We start from the raw sequence: 19,703 nt of genomic DNA, 5'->3' as shown, positions 1-19,703 counted from the left end.
CACACAAAAGTAACCAATATTCTGTGTAAATAAAATTTGTATTAAGAAAGAACTCATTCAAATATCAAAAATATTACGACGTGCACATTCTTAATACTTCAGTCAGTATTGTAGTATAACAATTGCAGTGCTGTTGACTGAAGGAGTTCAATATCTAAAGGTTTTCACAGAATTTAACACCAGAGGAAAGGTGAAAAACAAGAATCTTAAATGTATAAAGCAGTGTTTGTCACCCGACCATTTTTAAGTACCAAGTTAAATCACCATTAGGATATATTAACAAAGAAAACATGCATACAAATGAAACGATATAAAATCCAACATAAAACACATTTATACTGGGCATCAGTTTCTTTTAAACTACAGTGGAAGATGCGGCCTTATGCTAATTTATTGCAATGTAACTAAGTCCAAAGATCTGGGTTTTTATGCACGTTTGTGCTTATTGTACTATAGGTGATTGAATGTGGCAGAATACAGAGTAAACAAAAAGTATCCACAAAACAGCACAAGAGAAAGCACTTTGGATATACCCAAAGGTACAATGAATACAGGATGTCAGTAAAAAAAATTACATTAACATTTCACACAAATATAGTTACTGAATTACTGGTATTTTCGAATTATGTCAGAAGGCCAATTATCTGCCCACTGTACACACAGTGCAAGCCGAGCACGTACAGGCCACTTCTTAAATATAAACTACTATCAGTTATTTAAGAAAAAAAACTAATGTCAGTAAATTGTGTAAGATAATCTTTGGCATAAAAGAGCACCAGAAAAGAAAACTTGGAATTGATTAATAAAAAGAAAAAAAAGATACTGGTAAGTTTTATGTTGCTGGTGAATATGAGAAAGAACCCCAAACATCTGTGTAACACCATTACAAGTATGGAACTATTGTTACACCTCTTGCTATACAACGTTCTCTCCTGAAAGGTAGAGCTCTGCATGCTCCAGCTACAGGCTAATATAAGATAAATGCTCCAGCTAACACCTGCACCACACGCGTCAATGTAGGGGAAACGCTGAACTCGCCAAGACTGGGAGATCATAACACTGCCCTAACGAACCAGCAGTCAGTTAGTATTCATTATGTTCTGTAAAGTTCAATTGTAACAGTATCTATAGTTATCCAAAGAGGTCCAAAGTTGCAGCAGTTATGTATATGCAGGAACAAAAGTACAGATGAACCATACCCAGCCCACTGTACATGCTTCTCCAGATGTTCTTCATACCTCTCTAGCTAAAAAGCTTTGTAAATAGCTTCAACAGCCTTTAACAATAAAGCTGCTCACATATATGTAGATCTCCTATGAACTGTGTGCATAGTGCATATCCCAAAATGCAGCTCAGCAACCACGATACAGTCATCTTGGCAATAAACACTCTTAACGCCATATGGAATTTCAGAGTCCACAATGCCTGCTGCCTTCAGTTTGGCTGTTTCTGAATACTATAGATTAAAAGAGCATTATGTAACCATCATCCCACACATTACTTATGCAAGCAGCGCTTATTCTGTTTCACTTCTAACACTCATACTGTCACTCTCACTCACTCCACTGTGATGCTCAGCTCTCAACTCTTCAGCAAAGCAACACACTTTTTTCTTTCTTTTTTTTAGCACTCAGTCTCCTTGCTTTTCCTGGGCCTGTGTCTGTTCATTCTGAAAGGCAGGGCTTGCTCCCGACTCTCCGTCAGGTCTTCGAAGGAGCGGGGGATGGAGCTGGGCATGGGAAACTCCTCCACCGGGGCCTGATCACCCAGGTGGGAGTCGTAGCTTGGGTCTTCCTGGATTGTGGCCATGCGCTGGTGTTCCATGCTGGGCAGTGGGCCCGAGATGGTCATTGCCGGGCTGGCGGGGGGCAGAAGCACAGGGGGGGTGCTGGTCTGCAGGGGGCCTGCGTTATGGAACCGTGGCACTACAGAGAGAGCCGCTGGGGGAGGCTTGAAGATGCGCACGGAGGCTGACTCCAGGGTGCTCAGCAACTCTGCATTCTGACAACACATACGCATGATAATGACATCTGTTGCCCAGTACAGCATCAATGATACTGTCATACTGACTATTACTTACACTGGGGTAAAAGAGTGATCTAGTGTTGAATTCATACTGCTGGTCAAGCTTCCTGTCCTAGAGTAGAAGCAAATAAAATGTAAATATTGTAAACAGCAATAATTATGGACACATTTGTTGAGAAAAGTGCTAATCACACAGAAGGACAATTGACGTGTGTTTGAGACGTACCACACAGTGGACAAGTATACTGAGGGGGATCCAGAAGAGCAGGGAGAAAACCAGCACCGAGACCACAATGTTATCAGCCAGGAACTTCCCTGAGGGAAGAGAAGAGTCCTCTCACACCTTTGCTGTCCCCGGTGCACGATATGCGCTTTGTCTCAGGCGTGTGGCTAGTTGTGGTCCATCAATGACTCACCGAAAGTGTTGATGTTCAACTTGTCCATGAAATCCCACAACCTCTCGATCATATCCTGCACCTGTTTCATGCACTTACCCTGCAAGAGCAACATCAACGGGCAAAGATCGCACCTTCAAAAGCATCAGCATAAGTGCAGCGCAACGATGGGCAATTTTCTTTCTGCAAATCTTCTCATCTGATCTACCGTCAGCTCTACATCAAGCGCACCATGTTAGACTCGGCTCTCTGCAGGTGCTGCAGTGCAGAGCAGAAAGAAAGTGTTTTTCCTCGAGTGAAGTGAGTGCATCCGCGCTGGGTCACTCACTGCGCCATCGCAGAAGCCTACGGTGCAGGGTTTGCCTTTGCGCAGGTACAGGAAGCTGCCCTGCTTGTCGCGGTACGGCATGCACACACCACTCGCGCTGCGACAGCACACCTGGCACGAGCTGTCCGTCACTGTGCCATGGATGGGGGGGGGGGGGGGTCAAGAGCATGTTAACCTATGTTAGCCCAATGTGCTAACCCACATGACAAATGATTTGATAGATAATGTGACAAACACAACTAACCCAAATGTTTCACTTTTTTAAACAGTGAAATGTTCCTTACTGATAAATATATGATTTACAAGGTGTAATTTGGCCCAAATCTGCTTTGCAATGAGTTGGCTCAGTGCTAAATGCATCAAGGGTAATGCTCACCATTGCAGGCACACGACTGCAGTTTCTGAGAAGCCTCACAGAAGGGCACACACTCTCCGTTCAGACACTGACCACTGTCCACACACGTGGTGTGATCTGGGAGGTTCCCTGGAGGAGGACACTCACTGCTGTTACCTGGTGGAGAGAAAAGGTGAGAATGTTTACACCACCATCGCAGGTGCCGCTTTATTTGTACACACTCATTATGCAATTTTCCAACAGGGGGTTGGCTATTTATGATCTGGGATTATCATTGCACTGTACAATTTAGTCATTTCTCTGATTAAACACACCTGTTTATAAAAGTCTTTATAATTTGCTCAGTTTATGTGCAGGGATATCGCAGGACCAGAATTAGGAAATAGCACATTAACATTATCTGAGTCCTGTAGAGCTCAGTGTCACCTGTGCAGTAGGACACGCCCTTGCAGGTGGCATTAATGGCCTCCTGGCACTGCTTGCCCTGCTTCTCGTACATGCAGTTCTTACAGCACGCACTGTTCCTGTCACTGCAGTAGGAGACAGAGACAAGTGCACAATGTCAGCATGCAACAAAAATGCTGAATACTGTTTTAATTACATCAAACAGTTATAATAATGAAGGCTTTATCATAAACACAGGAATGACATAGCTTTTCCTCTGCTGTTCAGCGGGCGTGCTATAGCTTGGCCACACGAGGGCGCTCTACCTGCACTTCTTGTCCAGCCGCAGCTTACAGGTGGCGGTGCAGCAGGGGTCTGTGCTGAGGTGGAGCAGCCCTGGGTCACACTCCTCACCCTCCTCCACCCGTGAGTTCCCACACACCTTACTGTTTCTCTCCTTAAAACAGGATGCACTTTTGTGCCTCAGCCGTTTGGCTATAGAGATCTTGCTGCAGTTGGAAAACAGCTGGGAAGAAGCACAAGGACATGACACAGGTGTCAGCCTAACTGCCAAATGAGGCATGAAGCTGTCTTTAAAAGACAAGCGTAACAGCGCTACAGTGGTTGAACGGTACATTAGGAAGATGTGAACCTTGTTGTTGGAGCGGTCCCCGCTCACAGCAATGGGGTACATGACGTATTTGCCCCCCTGTTCCTCACTGGGGGCACAGTAAGGAACTTCGTCTGGGTCATGGACAGCCCCAAAGTTGTGTCCAAGCTCATGAGTGGTCACCAGATCGGCTTCCTGTTTATGGTCAGAAATGGGGCTCAGTTGGTTTTATTTTGGGGTTTTTTGTTTGTTTGTTTTTTTATCTCCATTTTGTCTGTGTCTGGGCTGTATGCACATAAACACCTGATGCATTACTTCACCTTAGTCAGAATAGTTTTCCCATAATTCTTGGTGCTGGTTAAACCTGTGTTCAGGAACATGGCACGGTGGTCACTCGACTGTAGGCCCTCTTTAAAAAAGCAAACAGAAGCAAAACAATGGGAACATTTACTGTGTCAACAGATCGACAAGGTATCTGCGCATTTAGATTTTAGCATCACTGATTAGTAAAGCTTTCTAAGAGCAAACTACGGTTGCCTTCATTTTACAAGGGAGCGGGAACACCACGTGACTGTGGTGAGGAAACAGTGTATTCACCCTTGGAACAGAGGCCTCCAGGAACTCCGTCTTTTGCTGGGGCCACGTAGGCGAGGCCCAGCGTGCCCTCATCAAAGTCCTGATAGGTGAACAGGTGAGCCAGGCACACCCTGGAGGCATTGTCTGCAATGTCAATGCTGAATTGCTGCAGGAAAGAGAGACACAATAGAGTAACAATATATTATCGATTCACCATTTCAAGGGCTGAACCAAAGAATCTAATTTAAAAAACAATAGCAAACGCACTGCTTAGTTAGGACTGATACACACAGTGATAATGTGGAACTACTGTAGCCATTCAGAGTGGCATGATGAAAAATTCTGACCTCCAGCAACTTTTTCACATCCACACATCTCTGTTCTTCACTGGACTCCCCTTCATGTTGAAGTGGGCCTTTCCTGACTCCACTGGGGTGGGGTTTCTGTTAATTATAATCTGGCAAAACAAAAAGTAGCAGGTTAGCTCCTGTATAAAGAAGATATAACCAATGATACCCACAGCACAACCACAAATAAAGTTCTCCAGAGGAACTTTTCTTTAGAGAAGACCACATCAGCACACACCTGCTGGATCTGAACACCATAGCCCTTGAACTCCTCATCCCAAGATGTGTTTCTGTAGATGTCATCCACGCGGTCGATCAATTCTATCTGCAGGGTGAAACATGGCATCACTGAACATGTTACATCTAAAAAACAGCCTACAGGGAAATTCTCTGTTCCAAGATCTTAAGGTGTGGATTATGGGATCCATACAAAGCCTATTCAAAGTTTTTTTTATTGTAATACTAGCCCCTTACTAACTATTAAATGCTGTTCCTAAACCAAGCGAGTGGCCTGTCCTCTCACCAGGTAGTTGATGGTAGTGCTCTCCTCCCTGCGGCCCATGTGTCTGAAGAAGCGATAATCTGCCACCAACAGCAGTGGGCAGGTGTTTTTACTGTGGTCCACTGCCTGCCTCCTCTCCCTCAAGTGCTCTGTGAAAAGGCACAAGACACTGAGAGTGTGAGTTTGTGTGTGAGAGAGAGAGAGACAGAGAGCGAGAGAGAGAGTAGTGATAATTTGAATCCTTTGGAGTGGTATGATCACTCTAATGTGATCGGTTCTAGCTGGTCTAGCTGTGAAATTTGATCAAATGGGTGTGAATGTCAGAAAACGCTAACATCAATTTTCATGATGCTAACATTGAACCTCTATAATTGCACTCAAATTCTAAAATGTGCTCAAATAACTGCAATGTACTATTTAATAAAACTTGAATAATTTAATCAAACATCCTCCTGAAAGGGTTCATTTGGAAAATGTTTTGTCTACTCCACTGACAGAATACCACAATTTTAGTTAACACTATGTATACATTGTTATCCAACAACAGGCAACCTAAATCATAGAGAACAGCTACATTTTGCAATAGCAGATGACATTTTTTGCTCTGACCTGCACCAAAACGTGGTGGACCTGTCACACTTAATGTCACTTCAGGTGAAAAAATGGCCCTTTCTAGACTTACCATTATCTCTTATACCATTGTCAGCGACCCCGGGAACTGGCAACATTTGCAAAGAAAAGGCACTTACTGCAGTTTATCCTTCAAAGTGACTAGCTTTGTGGAAGAAACTGTAATACAGGATGTGCAGGCACAAGCCACAAGGACAAGAGGTCCTTAAATTCTTCTGACAACTCAGGACAGTTATGAAAATAGCACCAGCAAAAGACACTTCTTTTTGAAATCACAATGCATGATTTTCCTGCCACTGGGCTGGTGGAAATATTAAACACATTTAAAAGATCATAGATCATTAAGATCATCCAGTTTCCCAAACTGCAGAGCTCTGGCACCCTAGAGCGCCCCTCCAGCTGTCCGGGGCATGATGAAAGCCCATGGGCTCTTCAGTGCTGGAGAACAGTAAACAGTGGCTCTCTTCTCAACCCTCACCCCCAGTCCCACAGACATGGCATCAGTTCCCTGTGCCATGACAGCCAGCCCTAATTAGGCCTCCGTGAATAATGAGGCCTCACGATGGAAACGGAGGCTAAGGAGCACACACACAGTGTCTGAGCAAAGAGCTGCAGAATATGTATGAGTCCCAGACCACAAAGCAGGCCAGCCAAATCCATATAGACAATGTGCTGTTTTAAAGAGTAAAATAGATACCTATACCCCCGCCCCCCCCCCAAAAAAAAACAATCAAACAAACAAGCAAAACAATCATGAAGACAGTGCTACAAATATGATCACAAAAACATTGTGTTCCACGCAAGTAGTCTCACACCAGCACACTTCATAACCTCTATATCCCTCACCCTCCTCTTCTTCCTCCAGTGCTGAGGCTCTTCTCACATTCTCAGGCAGGAGCTGGGTAGCCGGTGTCGTGATGTAGCCACACACTTTAGGGGCAGCCAGTCGGCTCATGTTCCGGATATCCTCCGAGCGATACACCAGCAAGCGTCCATCCGGGGCACCTTCCGTGAACCTCCACAGAGGCTATACACAACACATATACAACAAGACACAGAGTACACCCAAAGGCTCACACACTATAACAGACGTTCACTACATTCTGATGCTCTGCCAAAACGTGATCACTGTTAGAAGGAAGCCAAGTGTACATGTGGGCTGGCTCCTGGCCCTGTTGAACTGGACAGAGAAGAAGCAGGAAGCAAGGGCAACTGTTCAGGAGTTGCATATCACTAACCTCAATGTTGTACTCTGCTTCATCAGTCAGGATGTGGGCAGTGAAGTCACTGTCATCAATGTGAGCCTGCACGCGTGAGCTTTCCTCCCCTACAAGTGTACAGAGGCATGATGGCACAGGGCACTGGAAGATCTTAGGTCTAGGATACACCACTCATGATGTAACGCATATTACCCATAAAGAAATCCATTTAAAACAAATTTTAAAGCATTGGTCAAAATGTAATCATAAGGTTTTTCTGCAGAAGCAATAATTTGCAGTAACTTGTATAAACACTACTTATAATAACTAACCTATTAATTAATTACAAGCAATATAGTGAAAATTTGTTAATTCTTTTTAGTAATTAAAGGTACATATACATTACAAACCATATATATGAAATCAACAAATTATATATGAAATCAGCAAATATAAACAGTGTACACAGTATCTATTATTCATCCTATGACCTTTACACACAATACAAATAATTAAGAAATGTTTCTAAAGATATGCCCTTATTGGCAGTGTTCTGTTCTTATGCTGAACTAAACACAAAACAAGTATGTTATGCCAGCACTTATCAATGCTGGTGAATCACTGATTAATTTATAACTCAGATTTATGACTGGCACGAGCACAAGACTACCAATGACGTGGCCTGTGAAGAAGTTCTGTCTCTGGACCTCATAAGCTTCCTGCGTGCGGCCTACTCCCATCACCACAGCGCTGAAGTCGTCTGTGAACAGCTCGGTATTGGTAGCCAGGTAGAGCCGGAAGTGCCTGGCAGAACAGCCCAGACTAGAGCTAGAGGCATCACTCATGCATTCTTCATGCATCTTACTGCATTACAAGCAATGAAACTTCACCATGACACTCAGCTATAAAGACCAATTTAATTTTGGTTCATTGGTGACTACAGTCAGTTATGCATGGTCCATCCCTAGCTACTGTTGTAACCTGGATTTATGAGCTCTTACTAGTTATGTGCACCTGAGAACTCTTACACACAGACACCCAGATGCTAGAGACCAAAGTGGACAGACCTCTGTAAGGCAGTGAAGCTTATTAGTCTCTCCGCATGAGTGTGTGACTGCACATCTCGCTTACGAACAGAGTGTTGCTGCAGGCTGGACAAGCTCAGCACATCGAAGTCTGAAAGCACTGAACCAAGGTGACCTGGAAGAACATAACATGAGACCTAAAACACCTTAGAATTGAGCTGGTGTCTACTTCATTGCAGAAGTATTCTCTTGAAAAAGAAAAAAAAAATCACACCCAAAACACTATGATTCTGCAACTCATATTTCTTAGACCATTCATATTTATATCAAATTACAGATATGCTTAAAAAGTTGATATTCACATCCAAAAGGTATGCCATTTTAACCTTCAGCCCTGGAAAAAAAAACAAAAAAAACAAACGTACTCTTGACTGAACTTAGAAAACAGACCAATGATACGAGTTTTTATTTTAGTGAAAATCATGTTCACAAAGAATACAACTAGTTGTCTTTGGAACCGACATCACATGATGAAGGCTCTCAAGTTGCACTGTCCCAAACTCACCATATTCGGCGTTTAAGGCATCCTTGGGAGCACTCTTTGAGCATTCCGTCAAAAGTAACGATACTAAAATTAGAACGACGCGTTTCATTTCGCAGAAGACAAAGTCATAGCAACGTAACCTACTTTACACGACAAGCAGCAACATATTATCCGATGGACTGCGAATGTGGCTGTGTTCAACATCTGGACATGGAGTCGACTCTCGGTGTCAACGGGACAAAAGTAGAACGTAACACGTTAATATTTACAATGAAAGAAACACATTTACTTTTGGACTACATTTGTTTTTATCGCAATCATAACCACACACCATTACGCAGGCGAAGCAATGAAAAGGTTTCCAAACAGAAAAAATCTCAAACGCGAGCGAAACACCCGGAAGTACTACTGTGGATATGAAAAAAAGAAGCCAGACACTAGTCGGTTACTGTACACGCTACAGGTTTCACTGGTTCATGCATTTACCCACAAACATGCAGCTCCATTTAAAACGGGCCTAACCATGTATGCAATTGTGCACAAATATTGAACCGATTCGCACGTCGCTCATTTGAACTTTATTAACATTAAGCTCGGGTTACGTAAGAGGATATATTCGGCCCGCGAGGTGTTTGGTCATGGTCGTTAAGGTTATGCTATTTTTATTTCTTGCCTCCATCACTCCGATATTTTGCTTGTGACCAGTGGAGATGTTTGGTTTATATAATAAACCAATTAATTGGATTACTTCAACATTCTCCAGATACCCCCAAAGAAACGTTACATTTCCCAGTCTTAACAGTATTATCGTTAAGTATTGACAGACAGACCTTCGACATGTAAGAAGCTTAACGTTTGCTAGTCAGTTGGTACTTTCACTGAAGAGCATTCCGATACTGGTTCCACATTATCAACTTTAGTAAAAGGCAGAGATTTAATATATGGTTTATAAAATGATAATTTTAATTCAGGTTACATAGCCGTTACATAGGGAATTTTAACATTCTCACAAGGCTCTTGGGAACTACAATCAATGATTAGCAAAAACACAATAGTGGTGCAAATATCTATCAACATCACTGGACAAATCAAAGATTCTCAACATGTGAACAACCCTGCAATGAAAGTAATTAACCCAACAATAGAGCACATGTATGCAATATTGGTTTCCATACCAGTGTACATCAAAAAACAGGCATGCTTTTTAATAGTCCATTATGAGCGATCATAAAGTGGCACCTTTTGACTTGAGACATGCTTTAAAATAACACAAAGTGAACTTCTTCACCAGGATGGAGTGTTTTTTTTTTGTTGTTTGTTTGTTTGTTTTTTGGTGCTTATGAGAAGCCCTGCTTGAAAGAGCCTACATACATACGTGTGTGTGTGTGTGTTTAAAACAGCCACCTTTAATCTCATCAGTACTAGTAGGGGAGTGTTCAAGCCAACATTAAGACGGTCCACAAGAGATTAAATCTTCAGCAAACACGTTGCCAATAATACAGAGAAACACAGCATGGCTGAAGAAAGCTTGCCCTGCTTGAGCCAGCCTTTGCTTCCCATTGCAACTCTAATTCACCAGTTTCGCAGAGGACATACACTAGTTGTTCTCTCACAATTAACGGACAATTGACGTTAGGTGAGGCTAATACTTTTCTACAGCAGACACTGCACAGAAATGCCAAAGGACAAAAACCACAAAACCAAAGAATGGAGGAGTTACTTCAACTTAACTTTTTTTCCATTCATCATAACCACAAGCCAGGTGGAGAAACAAGACGATTGGAATTTCCTTACATATAGCTCATTGGTAATGATAATGGGTTTGTTTACATGGCTAGAATAATTATGAGTGAAACAAAAAGGAATGAAAATGTGTAAAAAGTTTTTTTTTAATCCTTTTCTTTTATCAGTGGAGATAAGAGGCAGGATCTTAGTTCTCTCCTCCTTCTCCTCCATCACCCTCATCTGCTGCATTGTCAGAGGTCCATAACTGAAAGAGAAAGGCACTCTTAAATGCTGAATGTGAATTTCATTCTTGACTTTCAGAATCAAGCATTATTCACATATGTAACATCTCTGCACCTGAACCTGACCTTCAGCTGTATGGGTGTGGGACTTACTGTGAGGTTGTCTCTAAGCAGCTGCATGATGAGTGTGCTGTCTTTGTAGGAGTCTTCATTCAGTGTATCAAGTTCTGCAATAGCCTCATCAAAGGCCTGCAAAACAAGCCAGAATGTGTTAGCACAGCTAGCACTTCAGGCTAGCTAGACATAGCATTGCTGTATAGTTCATTCACAAAACCTTTCCTTTTTTGTGAATTCAACAGTCTACATGGAATGGTCACATTATTAGACACACCCATCTAGCAGCATAGCATACTTTCTTTTGGCCTTCAGAACTAAAATACTTCGTAGTGGCATAGGTTCTACAAGGAAATGAAATTGTTCTGCAGGAATTTTGGCCCATGTGGACAGTATAGCGTCTTGCAATTGCCACAAATTAGTTGGAGGTAATGATGTGCTCTGAACAACCTGTTCGAGCTCGTCCCAGAGATGCTCTATAGGATTAAGACCTGGGGATTATGAAGTCCAGGGAAGCAAGGAAAACGCTGTCATATTCCTGGAACCTTCTGCCAAAGAGTAAACAGCTGCCATGAAGGGATGAACTTAGCCAACCACAATGCTTAGGTAAGTCCATCCACAGGTATCAGAGGACCCAGGGTGTGCCAAGAAAACATTCCCCACAACATTATGTTACATCCACCAGCCTGAACTGTTGACACCTAACAGGAAGGGCTCATCAACTCATGTTGCTTGCACCAAATTCTGATACTCCCATAAGCATGGTGCAAAAGAAATCTGGATTCTCTGACCAGACAATGTTTTTCAACTGCTGAGTGATCCAATTTTTGTGCTTTTTGCCACCAGGAGTCTTGCCTATTTGTTTCCTTTAGACAACAATGGCACTCAAACTGGTCATCTGCTGTTATAGGCCATCCATGACAAAAAACATCGAGCGAGTTCGGATATGTTAGTTGGAACATCAGCTTTGTATTCAGCTGCATCTTGCTTGACTGTGCACCGCCTGTTTGTCAGTAGATTCTCAACATCCTTCTCTGACCCCTTTCATTGATGAGTTGTTTATGTTCACAGGATCTCCTTTCCCTGGATGTTATTCCTCGATCACACAATTCTCTGTATACTTGTGACACTGTTGCACAAGAAAACTCCACAGGGTTGGCAGTTTTACAGGCCCTGGCTAGTTAACATTGATGACCATTCCTCGTTTGATGTTGTGCGGATCTCTTGATTTTCCCTATTCTAATATGATTTCAAAATGAACCTGATCCAAAGCTCACCTGATTTCATGCTGCACTCCAGGGTCAATGTATCTAATTTCCATATAGGGAGGCTCCAATCGTAAAAGAGCAGATGTGCCTAATAAAGTTGCCATTCAGTGTATATTACAATAATTTAACGCTTAGTGCACACAGTTTATTACTTTTAACATATGTGGCACATGTGCCATATTTAACTTGTGAGCCACAATGGCATGATATGACAAGAAATGATGTGATCTCTAAATTTCACAGGCAGAGGTTGGCATTGGCCAACTTTTTGGCCAAAATAACACTACATCTCCAGGAGTTAAGAGTGCCCGGCTTTCTATCCCCTCCACTGTGAACTGCACACTTTGCCTTGCACATTCATTTATGCTCCTCTTTAACCAGGCTATATATTTTGGGCTGATAAGCTAGTCACCTAAAATCCACAGCTGCCCAATTTGTGGTGGCCAGGCTAATAAAAATTAATAGTCATAACTTAGTGTAATATAATGTAAGGCAAGGTGACCTAAATACCTCTGCATTAAATTAGTTGGAGCCATTCACTAATGTCACTTGAAAATGCATGTGTTGAATCTAGCCTAACTGAAAAATAGCTAAGCATAGAGGCTGGGCATTTCATTAGGCAACCTAGCCACCACAAAATGGGCTGTTGCAGCATTTTAGACTATTGGCTTATCAACCAAAAGTATACAGCTTGGTTAAAGAGGAGCATAAAGGAATGTGCAAGTATCTTTTCCAAATCCTACCCTGGTCTCTGTTCTTTCACCCCTTGCCTCATCAATTTTTATACCTTTGTACACTTGTGTAAAACCTCTGTACACAGCCAAAGCAAACCTTCACATATTACAGCCCACTTTTCCAGACATGGTTTTTACCCTCCTGTAACAGCAAATGGTAATTCACTAGTGAAGCATCTGTGCTAAGGCTTAAACCATTTCTGGGAAACCAGCCTTAAGCATAGATACCAAGCTCCCTACACCAGTCTGCTGCCTAGCTGAAGAGAGCATCACCCACCTGCTTGGCCAATGCACAGGCCTGCTCAGGAGAGTTGAGGATCTCATAGTAGAAGACGGAGAAATTGAGAGCCAGACCCAGACGGATAGGGTGTGTGGGCTGCATCTCCTTCTTGCTAATGTCAAAGGCATCCTGGTAGGCACTCTGGGAGTTGGATATTGTGTCTAAATGGGGGACAAGGGAAAATAAATATTACACACAAAATGATAATACAAATGAAATAGTTGACATCACACTGTAACACTTTCATTTCTTACAAAAGATGCTACTGAAAGACAGGCTCAACATGGAGGACATTATTATTATTTTCTTTTTAGAAAACAGGCAACATTACAGCCTGTGTATAGTTTTAGAACTCAGGATTTATTGGCCAGTTGAGTTTATTGATGGTATCAGTGATAAGGTATAGCTGAGAACAAATAAAACAATAAAACCACACTGTATTATGCTGCACTAGAAATAGGTTAAATGTCACCATCTCATTACTCTCATTGCCCAGTAACAAAGAGCAGCAGTGAGGAATGCAGGTCCTCTTTGACAGTTTGATATGAGGCAGGAGGCACAAGCTAGTGGGCTGTGGAGAGCGAATGGAGGAGAAGCCAGCCTGGCTAAGAGGCTCCCCAGTTGGGCAAGGGGCTGAGTAGACTGACTCACTGACACCAAAGGAAGCCCCAAGGCACTGCAAGGCTCCTTGACAACATTTGGAATACAAATGTATTAATCTTTAGTTAAGCCTACAAGCTTAACCCCCCACCCAGCAAGTAAATGGATATTGGGTCCAGTCTCTCCACACAAACACTTGATTAGCCTTTACCATGGTGAAGCACATGATGAAAAGGTTATCAGCATCAGGTTTGCTTTGATCAGTTCATATTTCTGATGTTTGTCAGAACTAGTGAAATTTGTGTTCAACAAATGACAGCAATTCTGAAGTTCATTTCAGAAGCAAATTCACATCCATCACACTGTCCACTGTAATAAAAGAAAATGATTAAGTTTTTATAATAATTATTGCACCCCTTTCCAGATGCTTCCCTATAATGACTTTCGTTAACACAGTAGTGGACTCTAGAACTGAATAACCACAGTGCTAGGATATCCATTTCAACAAATTAAAATGGACAGATAATGGTTTATGAGAGTGGGAAGACAAAAAAAAACCAAAACAAAACAAAAACAGGCAGTAGTGTCTTTTGCCTTGGCTGCCTTGTGGGAGTGGTCAAAGCAGTACTTGTTCCAACGGACTTCTGCACTACACCTCTGTGCTGTACTCGGTATTGTGTTGCAACCAGACGGAGATTCTGTTGTGTACATACTATTGTCAGCATATACAATCTTTCTGATAATTTTATTTATTTATGGTTGTAACGACATTTCTATGTAACAAAAAGCCCCTGACTAATGCTATATCCATTAAAATGCAGTTTATTTTAGTCTTTATTTTAGCAAGTTCTACAGATCTTCCACTGTAGGTAGAGTGGCTAAAGAGTTTTTAATTATGGTACAAATAAGTTTTGTAGCCTATGCTAACAAAAAAGAGCAATAACAGGGCGTGGATGTTTGCCAAGAGTGGTGGTGGAGGTTCAAAAAAAGCTTACTAAACTCCTTTACTACAAAGGCAAACTGATTGTCTACTCATGGAATTTTTAGAGTTTTACAAGCCAACCATGAGAGGGATTTTGCAAACGCAACAAAAACTACAGTGGTACCAGTCAATGACCCCAGCTGGTTCTAACATCCAAGTACATTTTAATCCAATTCTTATCCATACATTTTCTTAATCAAGCTGATAAGTGTAGACCACAGACCTTCTCTCACCTTTGCTTTCCTGACATTGATCCACTTAGACTTGCAAAAACAAAACCCTTAAGAATGCTAAATGGTTTTTCCTTAGATCACACTAGGTTAAACAATGAATCCACATGTTAAACATGTGTGTGTATATATATATATATATATATATATATATATATATATATATATATATATATATATATATATATATATATATATATATTAAAAAAGAGCAATATATTCACATATATATATATAAAAAAATGCACTTACCCTTCCTATCATCTCCGGAGGCCACCTCTGCAAGATATCTGTAGTAGTCACCCTTCATCTTTAAATAGAAGACTTTGCTCTCAGCATTTGAGGAGTTTTCAATCAAATATTTGCCCAGGAGCCCCTGAAGACAAAGGGATAGCAAAATTGTATCATACCAATTCAGAGTCTTCTGAAATTCTTTAAAAAAAGGTAAGTAATGCTTACACACATCATAAATAATATTTTTCACTGGTATCTTTTATTGTGGTTTCAGACATTTTCTTGTACCATCCAAAAACAATATAAACCAAGCATGCAGCTTTGCTAACCAAATAGGTTAAATAGAAATACAGAGGTTCTCTCTCTTGACCGCAACACCATGATCTGGGACTTGGTGCATAAGGGCAAACCAAGCAAATCAAATAGACAAACATGCATGCACGCATTGGTGTAGCACAATCTGCAGACATCCTGTGTGAAAACCCAGCCCTTTCCTCAAGCATTTGAGGACAGCAGTGCTAACCTAAAATGCTCTTTTGCCCAGGAGAAATCCAGGCTGTTGAGTAAGAAAGGTGGATGGGAGGATGGGAGGATTGCCCTCAGGTCAAATGAGAGCAGGCTCTCAGTGCCACTCAGATCAGTACTCTAATGCATAATCATCAGCTTCACCTCAGAGGTGAAAAAACAGCTGACATGAGCACTGATGCGACTGGACTCTGAAACACTATGATCCATATCTTTCTAACAAACAAGTTTCAAGTCTTTAGCAGTTTAAACCAAGTGTGAGACTGACCACATTTAAATGTGTCTGCTTTTTTGTTTACGCTTTTTAAGACTATATGCACTGCAGGGTTACTAGCTAGTGGAGAAGAGAACCTTGCCACTCATCATTTGGATGTAGGGATAATGAAAAGAGCATCTCCAGGAGAAAGCTGCTGTTCAAAAAGTGCAGTGAAAAAAACCCACATAGCAGCATAGCCTAAACCAAGAAATCCATGTCACTGCTTCCTCTAAAAGGGACCCGGCAGTCTATAAACAGCTTCGCTACATCACCATAAGAGAGAAAAACAGACATCTTTGATGCTCCTCAGTGTTTTGACCTAGCCAATCACTGTGCAACATGATTTTGAATGTCAATCCAGAAAAGTAGGTTGAGCTCCTTTTTACAAGGTCATTTGAACCATGTGGATGGATGAATCACATCACGCTACAGTTTAAAATACATATAATAACTGCTGTAACTGTTTGAGTAACTGTTTGGCTAATTCAGGCTAAGCGTACATTTATAAATCAGTGAGAAATGGTGCATTCCAAAGACAAGTGATGTAACTTTTCATCATCACCAATCAGTAAGGTTGGGAAGTGAACTTAACCAAAAGCAGTCATGCTCATTCCTAGCTTTACAATCTTCTTAAACTAGTCCTCTGTATATCAGTTGTTTGATAAATCAATCCTTTTGCAACACACAACAATGTGCAGTTTCAGCACAGTTTAAAGGGGACCCTGATATGAACTGTATCACCCTGCAAGATTAGTGCCCCATGAAGCTTAGCACAAACCTCACCGCTAATACACAAGTTGAAGTCGATGGCCTATTTATAATAAGACAGCATGCACGCACTTCCTCAGCTCAGTACAGCTGGGTAGGTTAAGAGTAGAGCAGCACCACATCCACCTCCTGAATGACAGGGACCCATTAGAGCCATCTTCCATCAATCAGCGCAAAAAACATCAGCCTAGCCTCCCTTGGCCTGGCACGGTAAACACATACATGTGGGACGTCTGTGTGTAGGAGAAGGTTAGCCAACACTAGGGGGCTGAAGCAGGTAATCCAAGAGAACTTCTGCTTTGTCCACACACCTCATCTTTAGCTGGTGCTAGAAAAAGTACTCTGCTATTCAACATACAGACTGCATAAACTGTAAACCAAAGCAACTTTGCTATTCAGCCAATTAGTCACAACATTTAAAAAATGACAATTATAAATCCCACTGTAAGACTTAAAAAAAAAAAAAAAAAAGCACTTGACACCTTCATAACGGACAGACTCATCCAACAGCTCCAATGGCAAGTAGCTCACCTTAAATCATATTCAGGAAATTCCTTAATTTGACACACCATAAAGGGAGTTGGTTATGATCATATTCAGTGGTCTTCCACTGAGGAAGAAATACAGTAATTTCTAGCAAATTCAAGGGATGAAAGAGAATCCAAGTCACTGGATGTGGGAGGAGAATGATGCAGTAGTACTGCCTGCTACACATATTGATTGCAAGTAGTTGAAAGGGCAGGTCATTCGCCTCTGCACCATTACATGAATCAATCACTGCATTGCTCCAGAGAAGAATCAGCTACACACTGCAATGTCATTCCTATAATGAAGCATATAATCCACCATAGATATTTTGTACCATAAACCTACATTTATTTTGAGCATTAAGTTAATGTGAAAATACCCTAAGGTTCATGGTCTGTCATGTAGAACTCACATTTTTGAGTTTGATATCACTAAGTAGGTTTCTTGTCTAACATTTATTAACCACATAAATGTTTTACATTCACATATAGCCGTTTAGATTTTATGACAGGAAACCTTACTCAATTTAGCATCGACAAACTGCAGCCTGTATCTCAGCAATGACTTACCAGCACGTCGTTGCAAATGTCACGTAATTCGGACTCCACTTTCTCCCTGTATTCCTTCACCATCTGAAGCTTCTTTTCAGGGCTGTCCGTTTTCTGTTCAATACTCGAGATAACTCTCCATGCTGACCTCCGGGCCCCGACCACGTTTTTGTACGCGACGGACAGCAGGTTCCTCTCTTCATTCGTCAACTCGGCGCCCTGTTCCGTCACCGCCTTCATGGACATCGCCATATCGTCGTAGCGCTCAGCCTGCTCCGCCAACTTGGCCTTCTGAATGAGCTCCGTTTTATCCATGGTCTGGTCGTAAAATACAATCTATTCCTCTTTCTGTTTTGAGTGGTGTGTCCAGTCGAAGGAGCGAGAGTGAAGAATGAGAAGAACGGATGAGGCAAGCAGTTGAAGTGTCCTAAGCGCACCTGCAGAATGGGAAGATATTGACCAACGAGTTAAGCTGTTAACAAAATACGTTATCATCACATCTATTCTGCATCACCAACTACAGAACAGGAACGGCTGATTAAATCAAGCGACAATACTAGCTAATCTAACGATATGTTAATTAGGCTAAAGATCTGCAGCGGGGAGATAACGTAAACCCCACCTACAAACACCTATATGTACCGTTACATGAATGTCTATGTAGAAAAGTGCCGTTAGCTAGCTAGTGCTAGATGATTAGGTGGATAAGATAAAGCAGGTGTGTCAGAAAATGAAATCCATTTATTCTTAACGTAACGTTCACAAATGCCCTTTGCTTCATGCAATCAACGCAAAAAGAGAAATGCGCATTTTCAACTGTGACAATCCAGTTTCTTCACCTGACGTGGTGAACGACTGGTGATTAAAGCCGTACAAGTTCAACTGCTGTTGCTTCTAGCTAACGTTACTATGAACCATTACAACCACCAGAAATACACCAAATGCCACTACTCTACTACCACTTCAAATTACTGTTGAAATAACACGAGTTACGAGTGGATGTCATTTTTAAAAGGCGTACGCCTAAAGGACCGTGCTACCACCGCATCCATCCTTGGCTACAGCTGCTGATTTTTTTTTTTTTCTTAGACAGACGCTAGTTAGCTAGCACAGCTAACGTAGCTGTTAGCGCCTGACCGAATCTTTCTCGTAGGTCCGTTTTTCTTCACACAATACCAAACTGCAACACTTCGCACGAATAACTACCTCAAGGTGCGTTTCTCTGACTATCTAGAGACAAAGACGGACAGAAAAAAAACAAGACAAACTGCCAACCTTGCACAGCGTCCCAGTAAGCCACCCCACCAAACCAGTACCCTCTTCGGCTAGTTTGGAGGGAGAAAAGATTCCGATTGCCGTCAACCGAACATGAAAAAGTGGGTGTGGCGAGTGGCTGGGCCAACCAATAACAATGTATCTCGAGGTCCAGTTTTCCGTTAGACGCCAGAGAATTTGACCAATATCCGCCTAGCGCGGGGAATAAAGGTGGGTTTTAACTGAAGTCACGGGTTTTACACCAATGAGATTAAGGAAAAATACGTCACTATCGTGACGGTTACAGCCCCCTCCATATTGTATACTCGGCGGGCGTGGCTGGACTCAAGAGATGGTAGGCTAACCTAGAAAATTAGTAGCTAATACCTGTATCTTCTTCCCCTGATCTAAGTCATCCGTAGGTGATGAACATTTAATCGTTATGTATGCCAGCAAACGCTGTAAGATGCGTGAATAGACTTACAAGAATTAATC

General features: G+C 41.9%; 2 protein-coding genes across 2 annotated transcripts; both read right to left on the bottom strand.

The window, feature by feature from the left end:
* Nucleotides 1-19: 19 nt before the first annotated feature.
* Nucleotides 20-9,456, bottom strand: adam17b (ADAM metallopeptidase domain 17b). The gene is given in 20 exon segments (XM_026998944.2): nt 20-2,001; nt 2,081-2,137; nt 2,252-2,340; nt 2,442-2,520; nt 2,749-2,879; nt 3,125-3,259; nt 3,530-3,633; nt 3,814-4,013; nt 4,140-4,292; nt 4,418-4,506; nt 4,695-4,839; nt 5,021-5,040; nt 5,043-5,130; nt 5,259-5,345; nt 5,544-5,671; nt 6,999-7,179; nt 7,391-7,479; nt 8,022-8,155; nt 8,419-8,551; nt 8,942-9,456. Coding segments are annotated over 20 exon segments (2,508 nt in total). The 5' UTR covers nt 9,030-9,456; the 3' UTR covers nt 20-1,623.
* A 404-nt stretch (nt 9,457-9,860) lies between these two features.
* ywhaqa (tyrosine 3-monooxygenase/tryptophan 5-monooxygenase activation protein, theta polypeptide a) lies at nt 9,861-19,336 on the bottom strand. The gene is made up of 6 exons (XM_026998973.2): nt 19,230-19,336; nt 17,976-18,391; nt 15,348-15,471; nt 13,281-13,444; nt 11,041-11,136; nt 9,861-10,910 (listed from the first exon to the last, which is right to left on the bottom strand). The coding sequence occupies exons 2-6, from the start codon at nt 18,267-18,269 to the stop codon at nt 10,851-10,853; spliced, it is 738 nt and encodes a 245-aa protein (XP_026854774.1). The 5' UTR covers nt 18,270-18,391; nt 19,230-19,336; the 3' UTR covers nt 9,861-10,850.
* Nucleotides 19,337-19,703: the final 367 nt, after the last annotated feature.

The sequence above is a fragment of the Electrophorus electricus genome, chromosome 3 (genome assembly GCF_013358815.1).
Source record: "Electrophorus electricus isolate fEleEle1 chromosome 3, fEleEle1.pri, whole genome shotgun sequence".
Lineage (NCBI taxonomy): Eukaryota > Metazoa > Chordata > Actinopteri > Gymnotiformes > Gymnotidae > Electrophorus > Electrophorus electricus.
Note: the sequence above shows the minus strand (reverse complement) of the source record. Positions and strands in the feature narration are given on the sequence as shown.

Bases quoted from the DNA above. Each gene is read 5' to 3' on its own strand.
- ywhaqa (XM_026998973.2), bottom strand. From the start codon at position 18,269: ATGGATAAAACGGAGCTCATTCAGAAGGCCAAGTTGGCGGAGCAGGCT. The intron at 15,472-17,975 runs GTAAGTCATTGC...CTTTGTCTTCAG, and splicing joins ACATTTGCAACGACGTGCTG to GGGCTCCTGGGCAAATATTT. The intron at 10,911-11,040 runs GTAAGTCCCACA...TTTCTCTTTCAG, and splicing joins TGCTTAGAGACAACCTCACA to TTATGGACCTCTGACAATGC.